This window comes from Mustela nigripes, chromosome 7 (genome assembly GCF_022355385.1).
Source record: "Mustela nigripes isolate SB6536 chromosome 7, MUSNIG.SB6536, whole genome shotgun sequence".
In the NCBI taxonomy this organism is placed as follows: Eukaryota; Metazoa; Chordata; class Mammalia; order Carnivora; family Mustelidae; genus Mustela; species Mustela nigripes.
In genome coordinates this window covers 132,655,180-132,676,133 of record NC_081563.1, presented here as the reverse complement: position 1 = coordinate 132,676,133, position 20,954 = coordinate 132,655,180, and the positions used below count along the sequence as shown (strand labels likewise).

At 47.4% G+C, this 20,954-nt stretch overlaps 1 protein-coding gene and 1 long non-coding RNA gene across 13 annotated transcripts in view; one reads left to right on the top strand and one right to left on the bottom strand.

The window, feature by feature from the left end:
- Window positions 1-11,798, top strand: part of BCAS1 (brain enriched myelin associated protein 1) — a 93,408-nt gene extending 81,610 nt beyond the window's left edge. For 6 of the 10 annotated variants that reach the window (XM_059407261.1, XM_059407258.1, XM_059407266.1 and 3 more), the window contains 2 exons: window positions 6,435-6,698; window positions 10,611-11,798. In XM_059407261.1, coding sequence (XP_059263244.1) covers window positions 6,435-6,698; window positions 10,611-10,685 — 339 coding nt within the window. In that variant the 3' untranslated portion in view covers window positions 10,686-11,798. Of the gene's footprint in view, window positions 1-1,229; window positions 1,296-6,434; window positions 6,699-10,610 lie in introns of all 10 variants that reach the window. The other 4 variants (XM_059407262.1, XM_059407259.1, XM_059407256.1 and 1 more) reach the window with 1 other exon arrangement.
- A 2,069-nt stretch (window positions 11,799-13,867) lies between these two features.
- Window positions 13,868-18,215, bottom strand: LOC132022038 (uncharacterized). 3 transcript variants are annotated; one of them, XR_009405500.1, is made up of 3 exons: window positions 15,225-18,215; window positions 14,609-14,795; window positions 13,868-14,160 (listed from the first exon to the last, which is right to left on the bottom strand). It is a non-coding gene; the product is annotated as an uncharacterized LOC132022038 (long non-coding RNA). The 3 variants fall into 3 exon arrangements; XR_009405498.1 differs by having other exon boundaries at window positions 13,870-14,160; window positions 14,609-14,809; window positions 15,225-18,214; XR_009405499.1 differs by having other exon boundaries at window positions 13,871-14,140; window positions 14,609-14,809; window positions 15,225-18,214.
- Between the last annotated feature and the right edge of the window lie 2,739 nt (window positions 18,216-20,954).

The window sequence follows — 20,954 nt, the reverse complement described above, 5'->3', positions numbered from 1 at the left end:
TAGGTAGGGAGGGTTATTATCTCATTGAACACACTGCCTGACCCTTAGTAAGCACTCCACTAAAAGTTAGCTTTCATGAATAATAATTTTTATTGTCTTTACTAATATGAGTACCATACCTCAGGTTACAGAGACATATAATATTAATCAGTCAAAAATTATTTGAGTGCCTTGATGTTTTTACCTGTTCTCAATGCAGGCGTTAGAGTTTCTTGCCATCTGTTGGCAGAACAGCTAAGATCATAACAATGGGAGCTGAAGTCTTCCTTTTGCCTCTCATTGCTTACCCCCTGCTTCCTACACTCCCTGTGGAGGAGATAATGAACAATGACCAAATATGTGGGAATTAAACCCGAGGCAACATTGTTGCTAAGAACTGGACAATTCATTACCAAATTTCTCAGGTACTTTATCAAACATTGGGCAGAGAGCATTATTGAATTGACCGTTGAGACAGCAGACCCCAGTATTGGTCTGCATTTGTCTATGCCAGTTAGCTTTAAAAAGTGATGCTTAAACTCAAGTATGCTTCAGAATCACCTGGAGGGCTTGTTGCTCAGCCCCGCTCCCCACCCGCCCCTGAGAGTTTCTGATTCAGTAGATCTGGCGTGGTTCTCAAGAAATGGTATTTCTAACAAAATCCCAAGTGATGCTGAGGCTGTGGCCCTGGAATCACAATTTGAGAACCCTTTGTTGAGCGTATGCTTTCAGGAGCCAAAGCTGTGAATTCAACCCAACCAGCACTATCCTGATACCATGGGCCACAGCAGTCACTAAAAAGGAAAAAAATAGGATATTCAGTAAACCCCACCTCTCTGTGAGGAGAAAAAAAATACAAGGAAACATCCACCACCTTAAATGTTACCAATGGAAGTCTACCGATGGTTTAATTGTTCATTCATTCAACATGTCCCACCACCTCCTGGTTCCAACATTGGCATTTTGGTCACCGTTTCTTTATCCCAGGATTACCTACTCCCAGGGTTTAAGAGTTCCATTGTTGTTGTTATGTGGGGAAGCCAACACTTGACTATAATCGGACTCTGGTTACAAACCACATGGAAATTGTGTATCTCATGAGTAATGTGTTTCTAGCTGGTCTTCCATTTGTCTTGACCCTGAATCTCAGTCATGAGTGACTGAGGTCATCCATTTCAGAACTCCCTGTGCGTTCTCCACGTTGCTGTGCTCATGGTAGCTGAAAGGCCATTGTCTGCTTGTTATTTTAGTCAGTGAAAGGGGATGGAGGGATCCCCCACTCAGAAGAAGTAAATGGGAAGGACTCGAGCTATCAAGTAAGTGACCTGTGAGATCTGCTCGGTGGGGGGTTGGGCTTGCATGTTCTCCCTTCTTTCCAGCTTAGTTGCCAATGCAATTCTCAGCCACAGACAATCATTTACCATCTCTAGGTTAAGCACCTGCTGTATGCTAGGCACTATCTTGGGCTCTGCAGATATATGCATGAACAAGCTTGAGTTTCCTGGCTCTTTCATATTTAACAAATGTTTTTCCCTCTTCTCCACCTGGCAGCTCCCTTCCTGTCCTTCAGGTCTTGGGCTAAAGGTCACCTCCTCCAAGAAGTAGATGTTCTACTTCTGTCCATCATCAGTGCCTCTTGTTCTTTTACTTTGTGGAATTGATCACACATTGTAACAAGTCATTTGTCTATTAATTATGCTTCCTTTACCCCTTCCTTTCCGTGTCTGGGGCATCTGTGGAGCAAGGGAGGAGGCTCTTTGATTTTTCTTTCATATTCCATAGTGTCTGGCATACAGTAGGAGCTCTTTCTTGAGAAAAAAAAAGGGGGGGGGGAAGATATGGGATCCCGTGGGGTTTTTTCCATTATTTTCTCCATTCTAAAGAAGCCTAGCTATGACATTGTTATAATGACACAAATCCTTTTTTTAATGGGATCGTCTTATGCTCAACACCCCATTTTATAACCCGCTTGCTTTTTTAACTTAGAAATATAGCTTCACAAAAGTGTCCTCAAATATTCTTCTACTGATGTTTGCAATACAGAGAACAGGTTAAGAACATGAGTTGCAGGCTCAGACCACCTGTGTTCGAACCCTGGCTCCGCTCCTTTTTATCTGTGTGATTAAAAACAGCTGACCAAATCTCTCTATGCCTCAGTTTCCTCATCTCTACAATGGAGCAAGGAAAAGTACTGCTTCGTGGCATTGTCCTTCTTTACGTGTCAACACATGTAAAGCCCCTGGAACAGTCCTAGTACCGCAGACCCAGTAAATGTTAGTTGCTATGGAAGCCACACGGGCTGCCGTACAAACGACCAACAGACTCAATGGTTTAACAACAGAAATGTATTTTCTCACAGTTTTCTATGAAAAATCCAAGATCAGGATGCTAGCATGGTTTCTGGCAAGGAGAGCTCTCTTCCTGGCTTTCCTACAGCTGCTTTCTGTTATGTCTTCCCATGGCGGCTCTTATAAGGACACTAATCCTATTGGATGAGGACCCCAACCTATGACCTCAATTAACCCTAGTTACTTTCTTACTCCAAATACTTTCACACTGCGGGTTGGGGCTTCAACACAGGAAGCCATAGAGGTGGCTATTAGTTTGTTACTATTACTGTTATGCTACTGATAGGAAATTACCACACTAGTGTATTGTTCATAGCACACAAATGGACAGCAATGACTATAAATAATTTATTATATTTCTATTTCTATATTAATTGAATTAGACTATATATTTCAACAGGGAATATGTTGCTTTTTGCTATACTCAAATTATTTTTGTTTTTCTTTTTCAACTTCTGACTATGCTCACCCCCCCCCACCCATTCTCTCGACCACTTCTGAACCCAAAATCCTGAAGTGCACTACCTTGAAAATAAGATAAATTTACTTTATTCATTACGAAACATCCAAATATCATTGTACATTTTGTCTGGGATCTGAATGTGAAACAGGGTTGCCAGTCACCTTGGCGATTCTGAAATGGAAGTGAAGTCCGTGAAAATCTGAGTGAGCTAGAAACTTCATTCTATTTACACTTACTGAGGAGTGTTCTGAGTATCCATTAGAGAGCCCTGGATCCAGACTTGAGATGGGTGATCTTGGAGATAGGACAAATGTTTAGTTTCATTTTGGGGCGTGGAAAGAGACAGTCTCTGTTCCTTTCCAATTCGCCCCCTCAGGGTTATAAAAATCTTGGTTGATGATTCCAGGAGAAGCAGCCTCGGGCACCTCCTGGTCTAAGGTATGCTTCCAAGGTCTGAATCAAACAGGATGTTCCCATGACCTTGTCCTCCAGCTTTCTGCCAGCATCACTGGGTTCTAGGGGAGGACACACTCAGACGATTTGGATGAGAATAATTTTTGTTATAAATTCTGAGACAGAGTCAGATCCCAAGCAAATATTTTTAAATCATCTACGTTTCGTGATAAAACAATCATCACACAGTTTTAGATTCTTAGCTTACTTTGAATATAAGGAACCAGCCATCTGTTATTCTCAGAAGTTAGTTTCTAAGCCATTAAGAAGAACATTTAAGCCTAATAGCATGGCGTAACCCTGTGGTAAATGGAGCTGATCCATTGAAAGCTCTCCTCCTTGGGAAAAAAAAAAAATCAATGTCCTGTGAAAGCTATTGATGTGTGGGCACTTCTCCCTCCCCACCTCACAGTGATTTGCTGAGGAAAATAGTGTAGAAACATCTGGAAGGCGAGTTGCTGGCCATTCATTCAGCCCATTTTGGTGGAGACTTACTATGTGTCAGATGAGGTGCTGGGAATGAAGCCACGGAAGACAGAAGAGTTTTGTTCTCCGGAGCTCCCCCTCCAGCAGAGGGAGGCGTGTGGAACACTCTCAAGTGAGCCAAGAAATCCCCAAGATTAAGGCAAACATAAAGAAAACACAGCAGTGTTTTGTCAGAGAGGAGTCGGGCTTCTTTAGACCGTCTAACCAGGGACTGAGTCTCCAAGGAGGCAACTTCGGAGCTGAGACTTGACACAAAAAAGCAGCAATCCTGTCAAAGCCTATGAGCACACTGAGAAGTTAACAGTGAATGTGAAGCCCCCTTTTTTGAGAATAAGCTTGTTCGTGGAAGAAGGGGAGGCCATGTGTCTAGAGCAGAAGGAGCAGAGCGGAAAGGGATAAAAGATCAGGTTGGAGAGGCACAGGGACGCTCGATTTAGCAAGTATTTCCTGAGCCCTTTGTCTGTACCTGGCTCTCAGCTCCACACAGAAAGAATCTGTCAGGAAGATTCGCTGTGGACAATGTTGGGTCAGGATGACCAACTCTTCCCAGTTTGCCTGAGACTTTGTGTTTTTAAAGTTAAGTTGTGTGTCGTGGAACCCCCCTCTCCCAGACCCAACAAGAAGGCGGGCCCCCCGATGTTTGGCCTTTCCCATGGGCCAGAAACCATGTGATACAGGCTTTCCGTGATTGACTACTTTTATCCTCAGACCACCATGAGGTACGATGTCTTTGTTGCATCCACACAGACGAGGAAACTGAGAGAGCAAATGACTTATTCCAGGTCATACAGCAAGGATGTGATGGAACCAGAGCCACGCCCTGCTCTTTTGACCACAAACAAAAAGCCCTTAACAAATAACTGGATCTTACCATCTTCTATGCAAAAAAAAAGAACAGTCAACAGGATGTTCAAATGGCCTGTGGTCTTTCTGACGAGCATCATGGTGGGGATTTCTGTCTCACTGTACAGGGATATCCACTCTCCACTCTCTGTAGGATTTGGGCTTCTGTATCTTACTTCGCATTTGCTACAACTTTGGCAGCCAGGGTCTGACGGAAATATTCAGCAGGCCGTGGCAGGACTGCTTCTTGGGGTGACTCGGTTTCGGATGTTTCCTTTCTCCAGGGAATTCTGCCCTCAGGAGACTCTCGGGACTGGGGAATCTTCTGTCTTCTTGCTTATTTCTAAGGGTCATATTGATACTGATGAGAAATGATAGTTCTTTGTGTATTGTTTTCTCCATCAGACTGCAACTTTATCCGAGGAACTTTTTCACTCAGGAACAATCTATCACTTTTACAAATCAGAACTTATAAACATATATTCGGTGGGTCAAATGTGGCCCATGGGGCTACTGATGTGGCTGTTTTCCAGTTTCCATGCGAAAAATAGAAGACTGGACAGCACTGGGGTTGTAATCCTACACAGGGTCTTGGCTGGCTCTGAGCAGCTGTTACCCCTTTGGACAGGGCAGGTGAAAATTCACCACAATTCTCCCCACCACTCCAATTTTCTCCCCAACATCAAAGCCAGAATTGCTTGAACTGGTGTTTTTCTTACACTAGGGACATATGTCTTACATTGCTTTCCCAACTGGGGAAATAAGTCTCTTTGTGATTATTTTTACTCCTGGCCTTGGTCATGTTTTTATTTCATCTGTCTGGCCCCTACTGTAATTTCAGTTCAAATAAATTATGGGGGAAAGGCTTTTACAGATTTTGTTATCTGTAATTTACCTAGAATTTTTTGGAATTTTGGATTGTATAGCTTCATCCTTCCAAATTGTAGGAACCAGGTAGGATTGCAAAAATCTCTCTTCAGCATGAAAGATGTGCATTCAAAACTTAAAACACTTATGTTCTCTCACCACTGTTTTATAGACAGAAGAAGAGCTTCACACCAGAAACTAAGGTAGACATAACCATGAAAAAAGACTAAGCATCCTCAGGAAAAGAATCACATATGGTTGTTAAGCGGGAGAAACCCTCTCAAAGCTGGCTTAAGCACAAAAGGGCTTCAGGAACAGCTAGATCCAGGGGCATATGTGAGGCTATCAGCATCTGGATTCTTTCTCCTTCTCTCTCTCTCTCTTTATCTCTCAGCTCTGCTTTTCTCTCTAGTGTCTTCCTTTTCAAGCAGGTTTTTCCTGAAAATGGTGCTGGCTCTGGAAGCTCCAGGCTTTTATCTTCACGGTTCGGAATCTAACGGAGGGTGGACAGATCTCTCTTGGGTGGTTTAGCAAGGTTCTGGCATTAGCTCAGTTTTTATCTGCATCCAGCCAGCCTGAACCGATCACAGCAGCCCGATCATGTGCACAGCTCTGATCAGCCAGGTCTGAGTCCTGTGCCTTTGTCCACGGGCGGAATTAATTTGTCTGAACCCACGGTGAATAAAGGAGAGAAAAGTGTGATTCTCCTAGGAAAACCCAAGTTCTAGTCCCAGAAGAAGGAGAGAAGAATGTTGAGTAGGAAAACATAAATAGATAGATTATTAGATAAACATATAAATGTCTCCTACTGGGACCTTGAACCATTGTAAGTATCTGCACCTTTTTCTTATTTTTTTTTTTTTCATTCCATCCAAGACTCATGAAGGTAGACCCCATCCAACATTTGAACACCTCTGTTCTGACATACTTAGTCCCCTGCTATCGAGCGTGGTCTTCCAGCCCCTAAACACACATTTTGTTTGACTTTGCCGCAGACGTCGGACTCACCGGGGAAGGCCGTCACACCCCCAGAGCCAGAGCCGGCGGGAGCAGGCCAGAAGAGCAAAGACGGTTCGTCCAAGGACAAGAAGGTGGCGACTGAGGGGAACAAGCAAAAGAGCCACAAGCAGGAAGCCAAAGAACCGGCCCAGTGTGCGGAACCGGCCGTGGGTGAGGCGAACTCGCTGCAGAATGGGGACAAGCCCCACAAGAGGCAGGAGAAGCGGCGACAGTCCCTCGGAGGCTTCTTTAAGGGCCTGGTAGGTAGATTGTTGGTCTCTTCTTTCTAGGCTCTTGGGCCAGGAATGTGGTTCCCACCTTCAAGGTGGGATTGGCCTAGACCTTGGTCAAGGAAATACTGATGGAGCTCGGGCTGTCTGGCAGGTGCTGGGCTAGGCTCAGAGAGCAGCGTGGGCAGAAAACTCACCACTGGCGGGGGGGGGGCGGGGACTTAGGTGCAGATGGCTGGGGGCGGGGATACTGAGAGGACCGAGAGCGGGGGAGGCAGAAGACAGGTGCGCGGGAGCCCCCAGGGGGTTTGAAAGGAGTGTCGGGGGAAAGCTTCTCCGCAGAGATCACGTCCAAGGTGAGGCCTCAAATGAGCCTGTGGAGGAGGAGGCAAGGGGAGGCCTGAAGGCCGAGTGTGTCCCAGCGATGGAGAGACATCACAAACCTGAAATCATCCAGCGGGAAGAGAGCGCAGGAGGACAGAGGCAAGGTGGCAGGAACAGGTGTTGATGGGGAACATCCGTGTTCGTCTGTGGCCAAAGGGAGCCTTGAAGTGTTTAAATCAGGAAGCTCCTCTGAACGTGACCTTGGGTGGTGGGTGTACAGAGGTGACTAAAAATTTGCTCCTGCCTTCCAGAGAGGCCTGGTCCAGGGTGAGGGGAGCCCAGACATTCAACGATTAATTAACCTCCGGGTTAGTGTGTGTGTGTGTGTGTGTGTGTGTGTGTGTGTGTGTGTGTCTATGCGGTTCTTCTCTGTCTCCTCCCCTGGACTGGTGGCTTTGGGAGAGCCGCAACCAAGGTCGCTCTCATGAGCAGCCGTGCTGTCCTCCCCAGTGCGGGGGCTGGAGCATAACAGACAGCAAAGCAGGGTCTGTTGAATGAGGGAAGGAGTGGATGGAGTGAAATACGGCAGTAGTAAATGTCTTCTTATATTTAGGATAATATTGATCCTGGCAAATAAGGAGAGTCTGAAGGTCATTAATCAAAACTTAAGCAAGGAGGTCAAGTCTCCAATATGGAGGAACAGGTCAAGGCATACCTAGGCCCCGGGGGAGGTGGCTTGAGCCCGTAGCGCAGGACAAGGAAATCACAGGGACAGTCGCCACGGGGCTGGGGTTAGCTGGGGTTAGCTGCAGGCCGTGATGGAGCTGGGGCAGGAACAGGAAGCAAGCGACCGCGAAGCAATTGATTGGTTCCTGATTGCCCCAGTCACTGAACACCTGTAGGTATTAGTGACTCTGATGGATGGAGGCGGGGGAGTATGATGGTTCCCCTGGGCCCAAGGTTGGTCTCCAAACAGCATCTATGGGAACCTGTTAGCAATGCAGACTCTCGGGCTCCGTGTCTGTTTTATGGATAAATGTCTTCGTAGTCTGTCTGCTCGGTGTGTCTGAGAACGGGTATGGAACCTCAGGGTAAGACCGTGCTTGAAGTCATGGTTTGAGGCTGTTTGGAAATGGGAAGCACTGGTACAGAGCCCCTCTCCCACTCCCAAGGCTCTAAGTTTTAAGCCCTCCCTGGGTTTTAAGAGATGATGAAGACCAGAGACCGACCATCAAGGCGGTGAGGGGGGAGAGGAAGCCTAAAAGACTGATCACACTTTGAGTGGTTTTGTTGGAAAATTTGTCCCCATTCTCTGCTCTAATTCCTTGGAGAGGAGTGTTAATCCTTTTCTAGACAGTTCCAAACTGACTGTGCATTTTTTTTTTTTTTTTTTTTTTTTTTTGCCCAAAGTTCTGGTCGAACCATTCCCTGCCAAACCACAGTGTCTGGGGTGTGTACCGCGTGGGGAGGGCGCTGTTCTGGGAAGATGCTGAGCTCATGGGCCCAGTGAGTTCCCCGCTTTCATGGTGGTTTTTTGTAGTTTTCTGGGTTTTAATTTTATTTGTTTTATTTAATTTTTTGGTCAGAGGCTCATGGAATGTTCTCTGTGTATCTCTTTACCCACGAAATCCCTGGAGCTAACAGGGTGTCTCTCATCCAGTAGTTCTGAACCCGTGATTTTCTCTGCAGGAGACACTCAGCAATGTCCAGAGACCATTCTGAGGGTCACTATGGGGAGTAGGTGCTGTGGGGACATGGTGGGTGGAGACCAGGGATGTTGATAAATATCCCACAGCGCACAGAGCAGCCATGGCGCTGTAGTTAACCTTCAGTGTGATAGTCATAGGGCAGGTACATGAGATAAACTGCCCTGAACCAATGGGGCATTCCTGATTGTCCCTGTCCCTGAATATCTGTGGGTATCGGTGACCTTTGATAGATGGGGGTGGGGGAGCCCAGAGTGTCAGTGGGGCCAGAGCTAAGAAGCCCAGAGGTGACCACATAGCACCTAGGGCAGTGGAAAGAACAGAGCAGTGCCCAGGAGCCTGTGCTGTGAATTTGGGCAGCTTCCCTGGAGTCCTGGACCTACCACTTCCTAGCTGTGTGACCTTGGGTTAGTCATTTCATCCCTCGGAGCCTCAGGTTGCCCCTGTGCAAAGTTGAGGTGATAAAGACAGCAACCACTCTAGGGTTCCTGGGGAATCGAGTGAATGTGTGTCCTCAGGGGTCCAGTACCTGACATGAAGCAGGAATTCCGTAGTACTCGCTACCATTTCCCCCCGGCAAATACTCCGGGACCTTGCGTTTGGACTGGAGCCTGACCCCCAGCAGTTGTCCCCAGTTGGGACATCGGCCCGCAGTGCTGTCACCTAAGCCCATGTGGGACTCCTCCTCCTGCAGCTCATCCTCCCTGTCCGCATGCCGCCTCCCTTTCTCCCTGCCCAAGGCCATCTGCCCCAGTGGGTTCCCAGATTCACTGCCTGCCCAGCCCTGCTTCCTCCTCGCCCTCCAGGAGCGGTCCTCTCTGCTCGGCTCCTTCCTTCTCCGCTCCTTCGTCGCCGTGCTGCCTGGATTCTAATGGGGGCAGCTTCCTTGGCATGTCGTGCTGTGTCTGAAAAAAACTGGAAGGAAACCTTTAGAACTCATCAAGGGCCACTGTTTGCAAGCATTTGGCTTTTGAGCAGAGGGACTCGGTTGAGAAAGGAAATGTCAGAATGTCTCGTGTGTATGTGCATGTGTGTATGGACAGACACATACATGTGTCTATGGAAACAGCTATTTGATCAGCATGGGCTCTGACTGGAGAAGGAGTATTTTCCCCACCCCCACTTTTGCCCAAGAGTCACCCACTCGATGGTGTCCTCATCTGCCTCACTGCCGCGGATCCCTGACGTGCTCAAGTGGTGCTAGGAGTCCGTTTTGCAGAGGAACGGAGATCAGAAAGAAGATAGGGCCTATTCTTTATTCCCCTGCCTGTCACCTTTGGCCCTGTTCACTGGGCACAGGCTGACCTGAGGCAGGGCTTGAAAAGAGTGGACAAGACCCAGGCGGGAGCCTGGAGAGCAGGTGCTCTGAGGTTCTGATTCCAAGTCAGGAGGGCCCGTCCTATGCTCCATAAGCCGGTCCTGACTTCTCTTAGAGCCTGTTGCACATCTGTACAACTGGGCTAATCATCACTGCCTGTCTCACTGGGCTGGCGAGAGGACCAGGCGAGGGTGAGCTTGGCCTGGCGAAGGGCAGTCCTGAGACCATAGGCAGGACGGAGGTGACCTCAATACCTCTGATCGCCAAAATCCATGCCTCATGGGGGCCAGAAGGGGGACTCGCTTTACCTTGGAGCAGACCTCTGAGATAAGTTGTATCTCCCCCACTGGAAAGATGAAGAAACTCAGTTCAAAGAGTTGAGTCATTCCTCCAAGTTGTCACAGAGCCGGAAAGCGATAGAACTGGGCATTGCATCCCACATCTGGTGGGAGACCTTTCTGTCATCCCCCACTCATGCAACAGGGTCTGTTTGTTTAACATAAGAGCTGGCATGGAGTAAGTGCGAGATAATGGTGGTCACCGCTCGCGATATTTCAGACTTTCATTAGGGTGCAACTTTATATTTTTCTCCAGGGACCAAAGCGGATGTCGGACGCCCAAGTGCAAACAGACCCCGTATCCATCGGACCGGTTGGCAAATCCAAGTAAACAAATCACTACAGTTCCCACCAAGTTGTCCTGCCAGCGAGAAGTCTGCTCCCTGCTCCATTCCCTCCCCTAGCCCACTCCGTGTACATAGTTCTCTTTTAATGGCCATCATTTCCAATGAAATTCTGCCTACAAATTAAGCCTGAGCTGTTGTATATTGAGGTGTATTATTTACGTCTCTGGTCCAATCTTTTCCCGGAAGGAGTCGTCAAGATGGTTTAGCCGCTGAACCAGTCAGGTCGGGAGACTTCATGGTTGCCAGGCAGGGGTGGAGCGGGCGGAGGAAGGCTTTCCGAGTAAGTTATGTGAAATGGCAGGAGCAAGTAAGTTGCAGAAGAAGAATGCCGGCTCGAAGGAATTAAGCTTTGTAGGAAATACGCGCTCATCCTCTACACTCAAAGAGGAGAGACAAAAATCCGTTTAAGTTCACATTTCTGGGAGGGACAGCATGGGCTGGGGGGGGCGGGGGGGCGGGGGTTGCCAATTTCCTGGAATGGAATGTGTGGGGAATGGAAAAGGAATGAATAGGCGTTGCTTGTCGAATAGGGTCCTTGAAAGTTATTGATGAGAAAGGGAAAGATTGGCCGCAGAGGGTTCGAAATGATTGGGGGAAACAGTTGCTTTTTGAAACTCAGTGAGGAGGGCAAGGATTACAACTTCAAAAAAAGAAACAAACAAACAAACAAAAAAGCAGAACTTGAGTGAATGAAGTTGCAAGTCTACTTTGCAACACAAGGGGGCACTGAGGTCTCCATTTTAATCCTGCGTCCCGGAGCCCTAACAAAGATTCGGTCTCTGCGATCTCACATTATTAATGCTTCTCAGATGGCGGAGGGGCTTGCTTCATCTGTTCTGTCTGACACTTATCTCAAGTCTGTCTGTAATTTCCTAATGTTCTCAGGATGTTTTCTGATAAAACCCTCCCCATAACCCCAGTTAATAAAAATTTCTGGAAGATTATTCAAATACCCGAGGTTTTCTTAATACGTGTACAGAGGAGTAAATAGGACCGTGAGTCTATTAAAATGTAATTCAACATAGCATATGATTGACTGATACCATGTATACTGTATCTTTTTTTTTCTGATTTAATAAAAAAAAAATACATTTACATCTAAAGCATCTTTTAATTTTCAACTTTTAAAGCAGGGCTCTTGTACTCTCTGAGACAGCTTTCTTGTCCACAGAGTAACATCAGTCTTCTTCCTCCATCTTGTCCTGCCTCCCAGATGCTCCTAGATTTCCGTGTGTATGGGCCCGTGCCCATAGAACTGGGTGCACATATATTTGCATAGATACACGGGCACTTATATAAAAGCACCGCCTGAGCCCAGGCTGCCTAGGGCAGAGCCTGAGGCAGAGATTCCAGAGTCTGTGATAAACCGGAGGAGGACTTGGGGTGGAGAGAGGAAGCCACCCACAGGGCAGGGAGGTTGCTGGAGGAGGATCGGCCTCAGCTGGAGTTGAGTTTCATCCTGAGCCCCTAGGTGGCGCTGGAGCATGACTTGCACCTTCCACTCAGTTCGACCTTGAGCCAAGGGGAGCCGGCCCTTGTACCCTCGCTGCTGAGTTCCCGCACACCCTGGGAAGTGGTGCGACAGGCAAGGTGCTCCCACTGCGCTGGGAAGTGGGAAGCTAGAGGCTGTGTGCCTGGGCCATGTCCACTATAGATAGGCACATGATATGCAGATAATGTGTTTGCATCGAGGTAGGGAACAGTCCATACATATAAATGTACTTTACATACAGAAGTGGAGAATGTATGTCCACATCCATACTCAACATATTACATACAAGAATAAATGAATGCACATTCACATGCATACGCACACAAATAGATCCGCAGATACACGCTAGCTTGTAAAAATCCATCAGACAATGATCTGACGTAAACATTGAATACGGTCTTCTGACAAGTTTTCGCATTAAGTAAATAAAACCATGGCTTTGGCAAAAGAAAAAAAAAAGACATTTGGAAAAGGTGTTCAGGAAAATGATGGTATCCCTGAAAAACCAGATGTGGGGGGCCCGTTGCGGCAGGGGGTCTGCTAGCGCTCCCAGCTTGGAAGGCCCAAGGCTAGGTTTCAGATAAAGATCAGAGGCCCTTTCCTTAGCTTCTTCAGACCTGCTGCTCAAACCTTGGGGATCAGTGTCTGTGGCTCACTCAGCTGAGAATGACTTCATGCCACTTCTGGTCTGAATGCTTAACTTGGCATGCATCAGGAAAAAAATCCTTTGGGGAAGCCCTTACTGGCAGGGTGACTTTCCTCCACCAGCACCATCAGGGAGCATGGGCTGATTCAAGAAAACAGGCAGCTGCTTATTTCTTTGTCCCCGAGCACCAGGGGGGGTTGCCTTGTGTGACCTTTGGTGAGCTCTGGGCCATACTAGTCCTTTGAGAAAGGTGACAGTTTCATTTGCAAGTTTCACCTCACTGGGCACAGGGGCTTTTGGCCCTGATGAGAAACGCCTCCAGGCAGGACTGAGTCACTAAATGCAGAAGAAGCCCTCCCATCCCCCAACTCCCCGGGGCCCGGGGTGGGGGGGGGGGGGGGAGTATTTTTAAAAATATTTTCAATGATGTTCTTTGCTGAGAACCTCTCTGCACAGCCAACACTTTCTGTAACGGTTCCATAGTGCCCTGGCCAAAAAAGAGAGCAAGCTTTTAATGAAATTGCTTAGGGTTGTCATAGTTGTTGTTGCTGTTTTTAAAGGCAAGAAAACTTAAGCCAGAGCAGACTCAAACAATGACTTATCTGGGGGATTGGAAAGCTAGCTGTAGCCTCAGAACCATGATAAACCCTCATTTTCAAGTTTTGAGAGTTTGTTGTTTGTTTGATTTTGTTTTGTTTTGTTTTGTTTTTTTTAGCTGGGAGCTCATTCCTGATGCATTTACTTACAGTCAATACTAATTTCCATGCCTCCCGCTGAACTCCTGTTAAAAAAAAAAAAAAAAAAAAAAAAAAAAAAAAGAGCGAGCAGAAACTCCCCCAAGTGAGCTCTGCAAAGCTCTTGAGTCTCAAAAGCCTCCAGGGGAGTTCCTCCAGGGACTGAAGTTCCTCCAAATATGGAGCCCAGAAAGGCCACTTGGATGGCAAGGCCGAGTACACGGAAACACGAAGCAAGCCTTGCAGCTGAAAGGGAATTCTGGCCTACGGGAGGGGGCCCGGGGGCCTTGTTAAAAATTTACAAACTCATTTATTCATTTATTTTTTATTTTTAGGTGCACAGGGAAGGGTGTCTTCTCCAGTGTCAAGAAGAAGTGGCCCTTCCAAGAATTGAGCTTTTGAGCTGAACCGGCCGCCCCTGGGGGGGAGAAGCAAAAACAAAACAAAAACAAAACGCTGCTTTCCAGTTCCCGCGGATGGTGACTTTTGGACTGATACCCATAAAAGCATCCATTCAAAAGCACGCTTGTACTCAGCCGCCCGTGAGGTCCCTCGCGAATTCATCGTCTAGGGAAGGGGAGGCATACCTCCAGAAATGCCCAAAAGGAAGGGAAAAGGAGAAAGAAAGTTAAGTTCTTCGGCTTTGGTTGCATCCCCCTGCCCTTTAAGCAAATTATCTGGGATTTCCACACACACACACACACACACACACACACACACACACACACTCTTGAGCTGGACTGCCCTTATTTGTTTGCAAACGGTCCAGAAGCAAGGGGGCCCCATTAAATGAGACTCCAAGAGCCTGGAATTTATGGCCTGTTAGTTCCTTCGCACAGTGCCTGCCCACCCCCCACCCCCCAACCCCCGCGCCTCCCCAGAAGGGAGCTCATTTCCACAACCCGGGCCTGACCAATGTCATTTCTTATGTCAAACACTCCCATGTGGATCTTAAACCCTAAACAAGAAAATCAACTAGCCTTCCTGCTGTAAAGAACATTTTGGAAAGGAAAACAATTTCAGAGATCGACTCACCCAAGTTGCAGGCAGAGGACACGGGCTTTGCAGAATGGTAAGGAAGGTAAGGGCTGGTTTTAACCGGCCTCCCAAGCTCCCTTTTGAAGCCTTCTTAAAAGGCCGTTGCACCGTGAGTAGAAATCAGCCTCCTCCACGGTCTAGATCTTCCTCACTCCATCACTGAACACACGGTGCCCCTGGCCCACTGGAAATTACGGGCTCCATTAGGGAGAAAAGAAATTACTTACTGAGCAGCAAATTCTGTAAATTTGTAATTCAGATCTTAGTGCAGGCCTGAAAGCCGGTAGGGATCTAGCCCTATGCATAAATTGGTGTTCTGGAGAGCTTAACCCTCACGGCTCTCTCCCCCCCCACCCCCCCCCCCCCCCACCCCGCCCCCAGAAAGCTGCTCATTTTTGTATCCCCCTCCCCTGGCCCTTTAATTGGCCAAAGCAGACATCGGGTGCGGATTTCACAGATGTAAAGATAACTCTAATATGCCTCACATTCTTGCCCTTAGCAATTTATAGAACACTTTCTGAATACGTCGTCTAATTCAAAGCTGTGTACCTCTAACTGAACTTAATTGCCACCTTTGTTGTATTTTATTACGAGGGCACAGGGACGCACGCACCTGTATGTCTTCTCTCTCTCTCTCTCCAAAGGAGCAGTTCTTGACAAAATGGCCCCCAGCTGCTTTTCTGGCAATGTTTGCCATTGAAGGAGCTCATGGCTTAAGGGAAGGACTCTCCTTGGAGGATGTTTTGTTGAAATCTGGCCACATGGGGGAGTTCTAGGACCTAGGGTGCAACTATCATCTCCAGCCAAGCCCTATTCCCTCACTCCCTAACCGGGAGGTTGGGCCAAAAAAGCTCTTAAGAATGTGTTTGTTGATTGTCTTCTAGAAAGCAGTCAAATTTAATGAGGAGAACTAGAACAAGAGGGGGCCAGCCTGGGCAAGTCAACTGCCTTCCATGATTCCCAGTTGGTCAGACCAAGACAAAGTCCGGTTGGTTGGTTCTTCCATTCTTAGCAGCTTAGGGTTGGAAGAAGCTTAAGGAAGGACAGTGTGATTGTAAACTATTTAGGTTGGTGTCATGGCCAAGCATTGATTTACGTTCCCCTCACCGGCTCTTCATGCTCCATAACATAGCCTTACCTTTCACGTCTCTGCACCCAACTTGCAGGCAAGGGACTTAACGTTGCTCTCAGTTTCCTCCTAAACAATGGGACAGTAATTGTGCCTACTTCGTGGAGCCAGTGGCTGGCACATCATAAGCGCTTTGTAAAGGAGAGCTATTATGTCATAGGGAAACTTCAGCACCATAGCAGAAAACTCCTACTTCAATTGGCTAGTTAAAATCGTAATAACTATAGAGAGATTTATCATGTCATTGAACAGATGTTATATCACAGCCTGGCTCTGATTCTCCAGACTCTCCCCTGCCCTGTTCCGTGGGCTGACTTCACCTAAGATCAGTGCCAGTGCAAGGCTACAGTTCCGGACAAGGGGATTATGGGATTACCATAATCAGTTTTGATTTATCCTTTTGGCAAAATCAATTATTTAGAGGCAACTACAATGATGCAATAAATAGCAAGGCAATTTTTGACATCAGTGTCTTTAAAGTTAGCAGTTCCTCAGACCAGCTGTGGAAGCACCCCCCCACCCCCTCCAAAACAGGGCCCTTAGACTGCGAGCTCATCAACGTCGGGGACTTTCTTGTCTGTGTCCCTCACTGCTCTGTCATGAATGTTTAGCACAATGTCTGGACACAGTAGATGCTCAACAAATCTTGGCTGAATGGTTGTATTAGTAGAAATTCTGTGGCCACATCCACTGGTGAGGGGTTGCCTTATGCTCTAGTATGAGTTTATCTCAGCACCAAGTGGTCAGCCACTTTAATCAGACATCCACCCCCCCTCCAGTTGCCTCGCCTAGTGGTTCTCAGGGTGTGGCCAATCGGCCTTGGCATCGCCTGAGAACTAATTAGACATGAGAATTCCCAAGCCCGACTCCAGACCCACTGGATCAAAAACTCAAGGTGGAGCCCAGTAATGTGTGTTTCAGCAAACCCTCCAGGCAGTTCTGAGGCAGACAATTTGAAAAGCACTGGTCTAGGTAGAGCTACCACTCCCCTGATGATCCGTTGAAGAAGACCAGCCCTGAAGATACATAGCCAGCACTGGACTTACTACAAGCCAGCCATTGTGCGCCACGTAAATTACCTTGCTTACTGCCCATTTTACAGATGAGGAAATTACGGTTCAGAGAGGAGAAGCCATGTTGTTCAAGGGCACACATGTTAGAGCCAAGGCTGAAACCCAACCTAAGCTCTTACTGGCATGTTTTCTTGCCTGTGGGAAAGACGGGCAGGCAAAAGGACAATAATAATATAACGTATGATAAGTGAATGTAGGGTGTCGTGGAACTCAGAGGAAGGCACTGCTGCAAGACTACAGGGGATGAAGGCTGGCCATTGGAGGTGGTGACAGTTGAGCTAACTCCTAAGGAATGATGAAGACTTGACCAAAGTCGTTCCCAGCAGAATAGGAAGTGCCAAAGCCCAGGGTCTGCCGAGAGAATGGCAAGTTGTTCCACATGGTCAGAGGGAGGCTCTGGGGGGGACAAACAAGATGGTGGAGGCTGGAGAGGAGGCGCAGACCAGATCGTCAAGGACATGAAGTAAAGAGCCCACAGTAAGAAGGTAGAACTTCTCCTGGGAAGTAGGGAAAAAAAGATCTGAGCCGGAGGGCCGCAGAGTCCCATCTGTATTTCGGTCGCAGGTAAGATCTAACATAAACTCATTGAGTGAGCTGAACTATCTCGTAGACAATACAAAGTATAATGATTTTCTTCTTAAGCCTCTTTTAAAGGTATAAGAAATACCCACTCAGATTAAACCTCTAACTGGCACTGGTCCCTCCGAGAATGTTTAAATGCCCATTTCCAAGTGTCATAAATGTAGGTTTGGACTCTGGCCCCTGATCCACCCAGACGATCCACACCTATGACCCAAGGCTGGGAGATCGTGAGCAAGATATTTCACGTAGAAAGCCTTAATTTGTTCCTCTGCAGAATGGGAATAATAGCAGAACTGAATTCAGAGAGTTGCCGAGAAGAGTAAACGCGACGACGCATTTATAGCTTGTAAGGACAGTGCCTGGCAAGTGGTAAGGGCTGAGGACACGGACATCTGCCCGAGGTGGAACACATGTCTTCACTTTCATGGGCTCAAGGGCCACCCAGTCTTTAGGATTAAACTGTGTGCCAGGCCCTTTCCATTCTGGCAACCAGTTAGCTGACTGGCTCATCCAAGAAAAAAGGAAAGAAGGAAGAGAGAAGAAAAAGAAAATGTTGGTTTTCCATGATGTCCATCTCATTCTAAAGTGAAGTTTCTGGGGAATACACTCGAGTGTGCCTTTGGTTTTCCTCGGTTCTATCTTATAATATTAACCAGTTTGGGGACTCCTGGGTGGCTCAGTCTGTTGGGCGACTGCCTTCAGCTCAGGTCATGATCCTGGGGTCCTAGGATCGAGTCCCACATCGGGCTCCTTGCTCAGCAGGAGCCTGCTTCTCCCCCTGCCTGCTGCTCCCCCTGCTTGTGTGCTCCCCCTCTCTCTGACAAATAAATAAAATCTTTAAAAATATATATATTAACCAGTTGGCCACGGTAGCGGATGCTGTGGATGCCCCATCTCATTTCTCTTCAGCTCACTCCAGAGGTCACATACAGCACTGAGAGCTCCTACCTCAAAGATCCCTCCACTATTGGCTTTTCTTCTCAGTGGCTTTCTCCAGGGGCTGTGAGAACTCATTCAGCCCACATGTAGGGTGTTCTGGAAATGCCTAAAATTTGACGCCCCTAGGGACAACCTTCAACCAACGAGGAGATGGCAGATAAGTATCTCAGCTCCCCCACCCCTCAGAGGGACGATTTTGAGGTGTCTTCTAAATGCTCCCGCACCGTCCCCGGCGCGACTGAATCCTAGCTGCCCGCAGTAGTGACTTTCTCATGAACACACTCTCCCTCCTTTGTGCTTCCTGGGATCACGTCCCAAACAAACTACCTGCAACCAAGTTCTCGTCTCAGGGTCTGTGTCTACGGCACAAACATCTGTATCTCACTTAGGGTCCTTGTGCCAAGTAGTTTAATAGAGGGGAATTCATAGGTGCTGGGTGAGGTAAAAAAGCAGGCACACGACGAGGAGACCACCCAAGAGACTGGACACGGAAGGAAACTGTAATACCAAATACCAACGGGGCCAGACAGACAAAAAGAGGCCCTGTTCCCAGTGCCAGGGGAGCTGGACACCATGTGGAAAGTGGAGCACCACATGGGGCTGGGGGAGGTTGCCGGAGGGTAGCTGGGGTCCAGAGGGGGCCTGGGGTCCAGAGCGGGGAAGCACTACCTCTCTGCTGATGGGAGAGTATAGGAAAAATGGCTTGGTGGCAGCGCCCCCTGCTGTCTGAACCTAACCGAAGCCAGTTGGCAATGGAACCTGGGAAATGAAATTTGAAGGGGAACACTAAAAACCAATGGGCAAATAAATGCCCCAGCACAACCTAAAGCCTGGCTTAGAGAGAAAACTAACATCAGAAAGCAACGTTGTCAGGGCCCCAAGCCAACCCTGGAATTAGACAAATGAACATGTATGTGATGGTCCCAGCAACATGAAGTCACCTAACTTCTTCAACGTCACTGTGGTGTCCATACAATGGAGGATGACAAGGGAATCTACCACGCGGCGTTGCAAGGCGGGTCTAACGATATATTCCACGCAAAGCAGTTAGCACTGTGCCTGGCGCATGAGTGCCTACAACATGCTCGTGCTCTACGGGACATCTTGAGATTCAACTGCTCCTTTGAGTACCTGGCAGCCCATTAAAATTCCTGCTCAAACTTGTTTCTTCCCTTCTTTACCACTCAAAGGCTTGACTTCAATGCCTAGAATCTGCCTCTAGTCTCTATTTCATTGCCTTAAAAAAACAAAACAAAACAAAACAAAAAAAAACCCCAAACTTTCCACTTTCACTGAAGTTGTGCCAGAACTGGAGGAGGAATAGCTCTGTCCTTCCTTCCCCAGCCCTCTCCCCGCAACCCCCACACCCCCCTCCCTCTCTGTGCTGGCCAGTTGTTCACAAGGGGCTTAGCAGTTTTGAGGATATAAAAACAGGAAATTGTGCACCAGTCCTGACTAAGGCTAAAAACGTATGTGCAAACCCTTCCTCACACAGATTTCTTCAGCTCTCCAAAACGAGGCCCTTGAAAAATCAGGTCCCTGGCCAAGGTCTTTGGATTTGCTTAATCATTTCCTTTGCCAATGTATAACCTCTTTAGCCATGAAGAAGAAATGGTAAGAAAGGGGGAGGTGGGAGTTGAAATATTTTAAATCAACCACAAGACAGGACAGGAAATTCTGGAGCGGGTAGGGGGGTGGGAATGTTTCTTTAATCCCTTGGTGCCACAGCAGACTAAGACAGCAAGTTGGGGGAAGTGATCTTTCTAGGAGATTCTTTTACTGTTGACTCTGACCCAGAGTGAGATGTCATAGGCCTCTTCATTCAGGGATGAATAGGGAACATGAGAGCAGAGAAAACTCTGAGATGCATCCCCCATGACCCTTTATTTGACTCCGGCAACAAACATTTGCTGAGCGCCTGTTCTGCCCTGTGCTATGTAGAAAGGACTGAGATGGGCTCCCAAACAGGCAAAATACCATCCCGCTTGCTCAATGCCAGCTGAAAGTTAACAAACCTATGGGAGGATGCCTACCAGAGAATTTGAAACGGATGACCCCCAAAGTTGTTCTACTGTTAAAATCTCTGGAACGATAATGTAGGTGGCTTCTTTGTGCTTCTTTCTCTCTCTTGGAACTTTCCCCAGCAAATCAGAGCTGTGTGCTTTATTAATCCTTAAGGTAAAAGTCATTGTCTTCAGCAGTGATTTTTATCCGGAATGGAAGACCAACCCATTAGCATTAATCCAGGAAACAGAACGGGAAAGGATGAAATGGAATGGCGCAGAGTAGAACGGAACGGGAAAGAGTAAGATAGGAGAGGAGAGGAGAGGGTAGTTCACGATGTGTTACAGGTAACATGCATCATATGAATTAGTGAAACGTTAGTTTTTATTATGAATATGTGCATATAGACTCATGATGTGTTTCTTATTATGGTTTATAGTCAGAAGAGTTTGGAAGTCTCTGGTCTCTAGTGTAGTTGAGTGGTTAAAAGCCCATGAGCTCTGGAGTCTGCTGGCATGGGTTCAGATCTCAGTAGTGTCCTAGCTGCCTGAGATTAGACATGTTGATTAAACTCTCTAAATCTCAATTACTTCAGGGAAGTACAACATAATAAAGA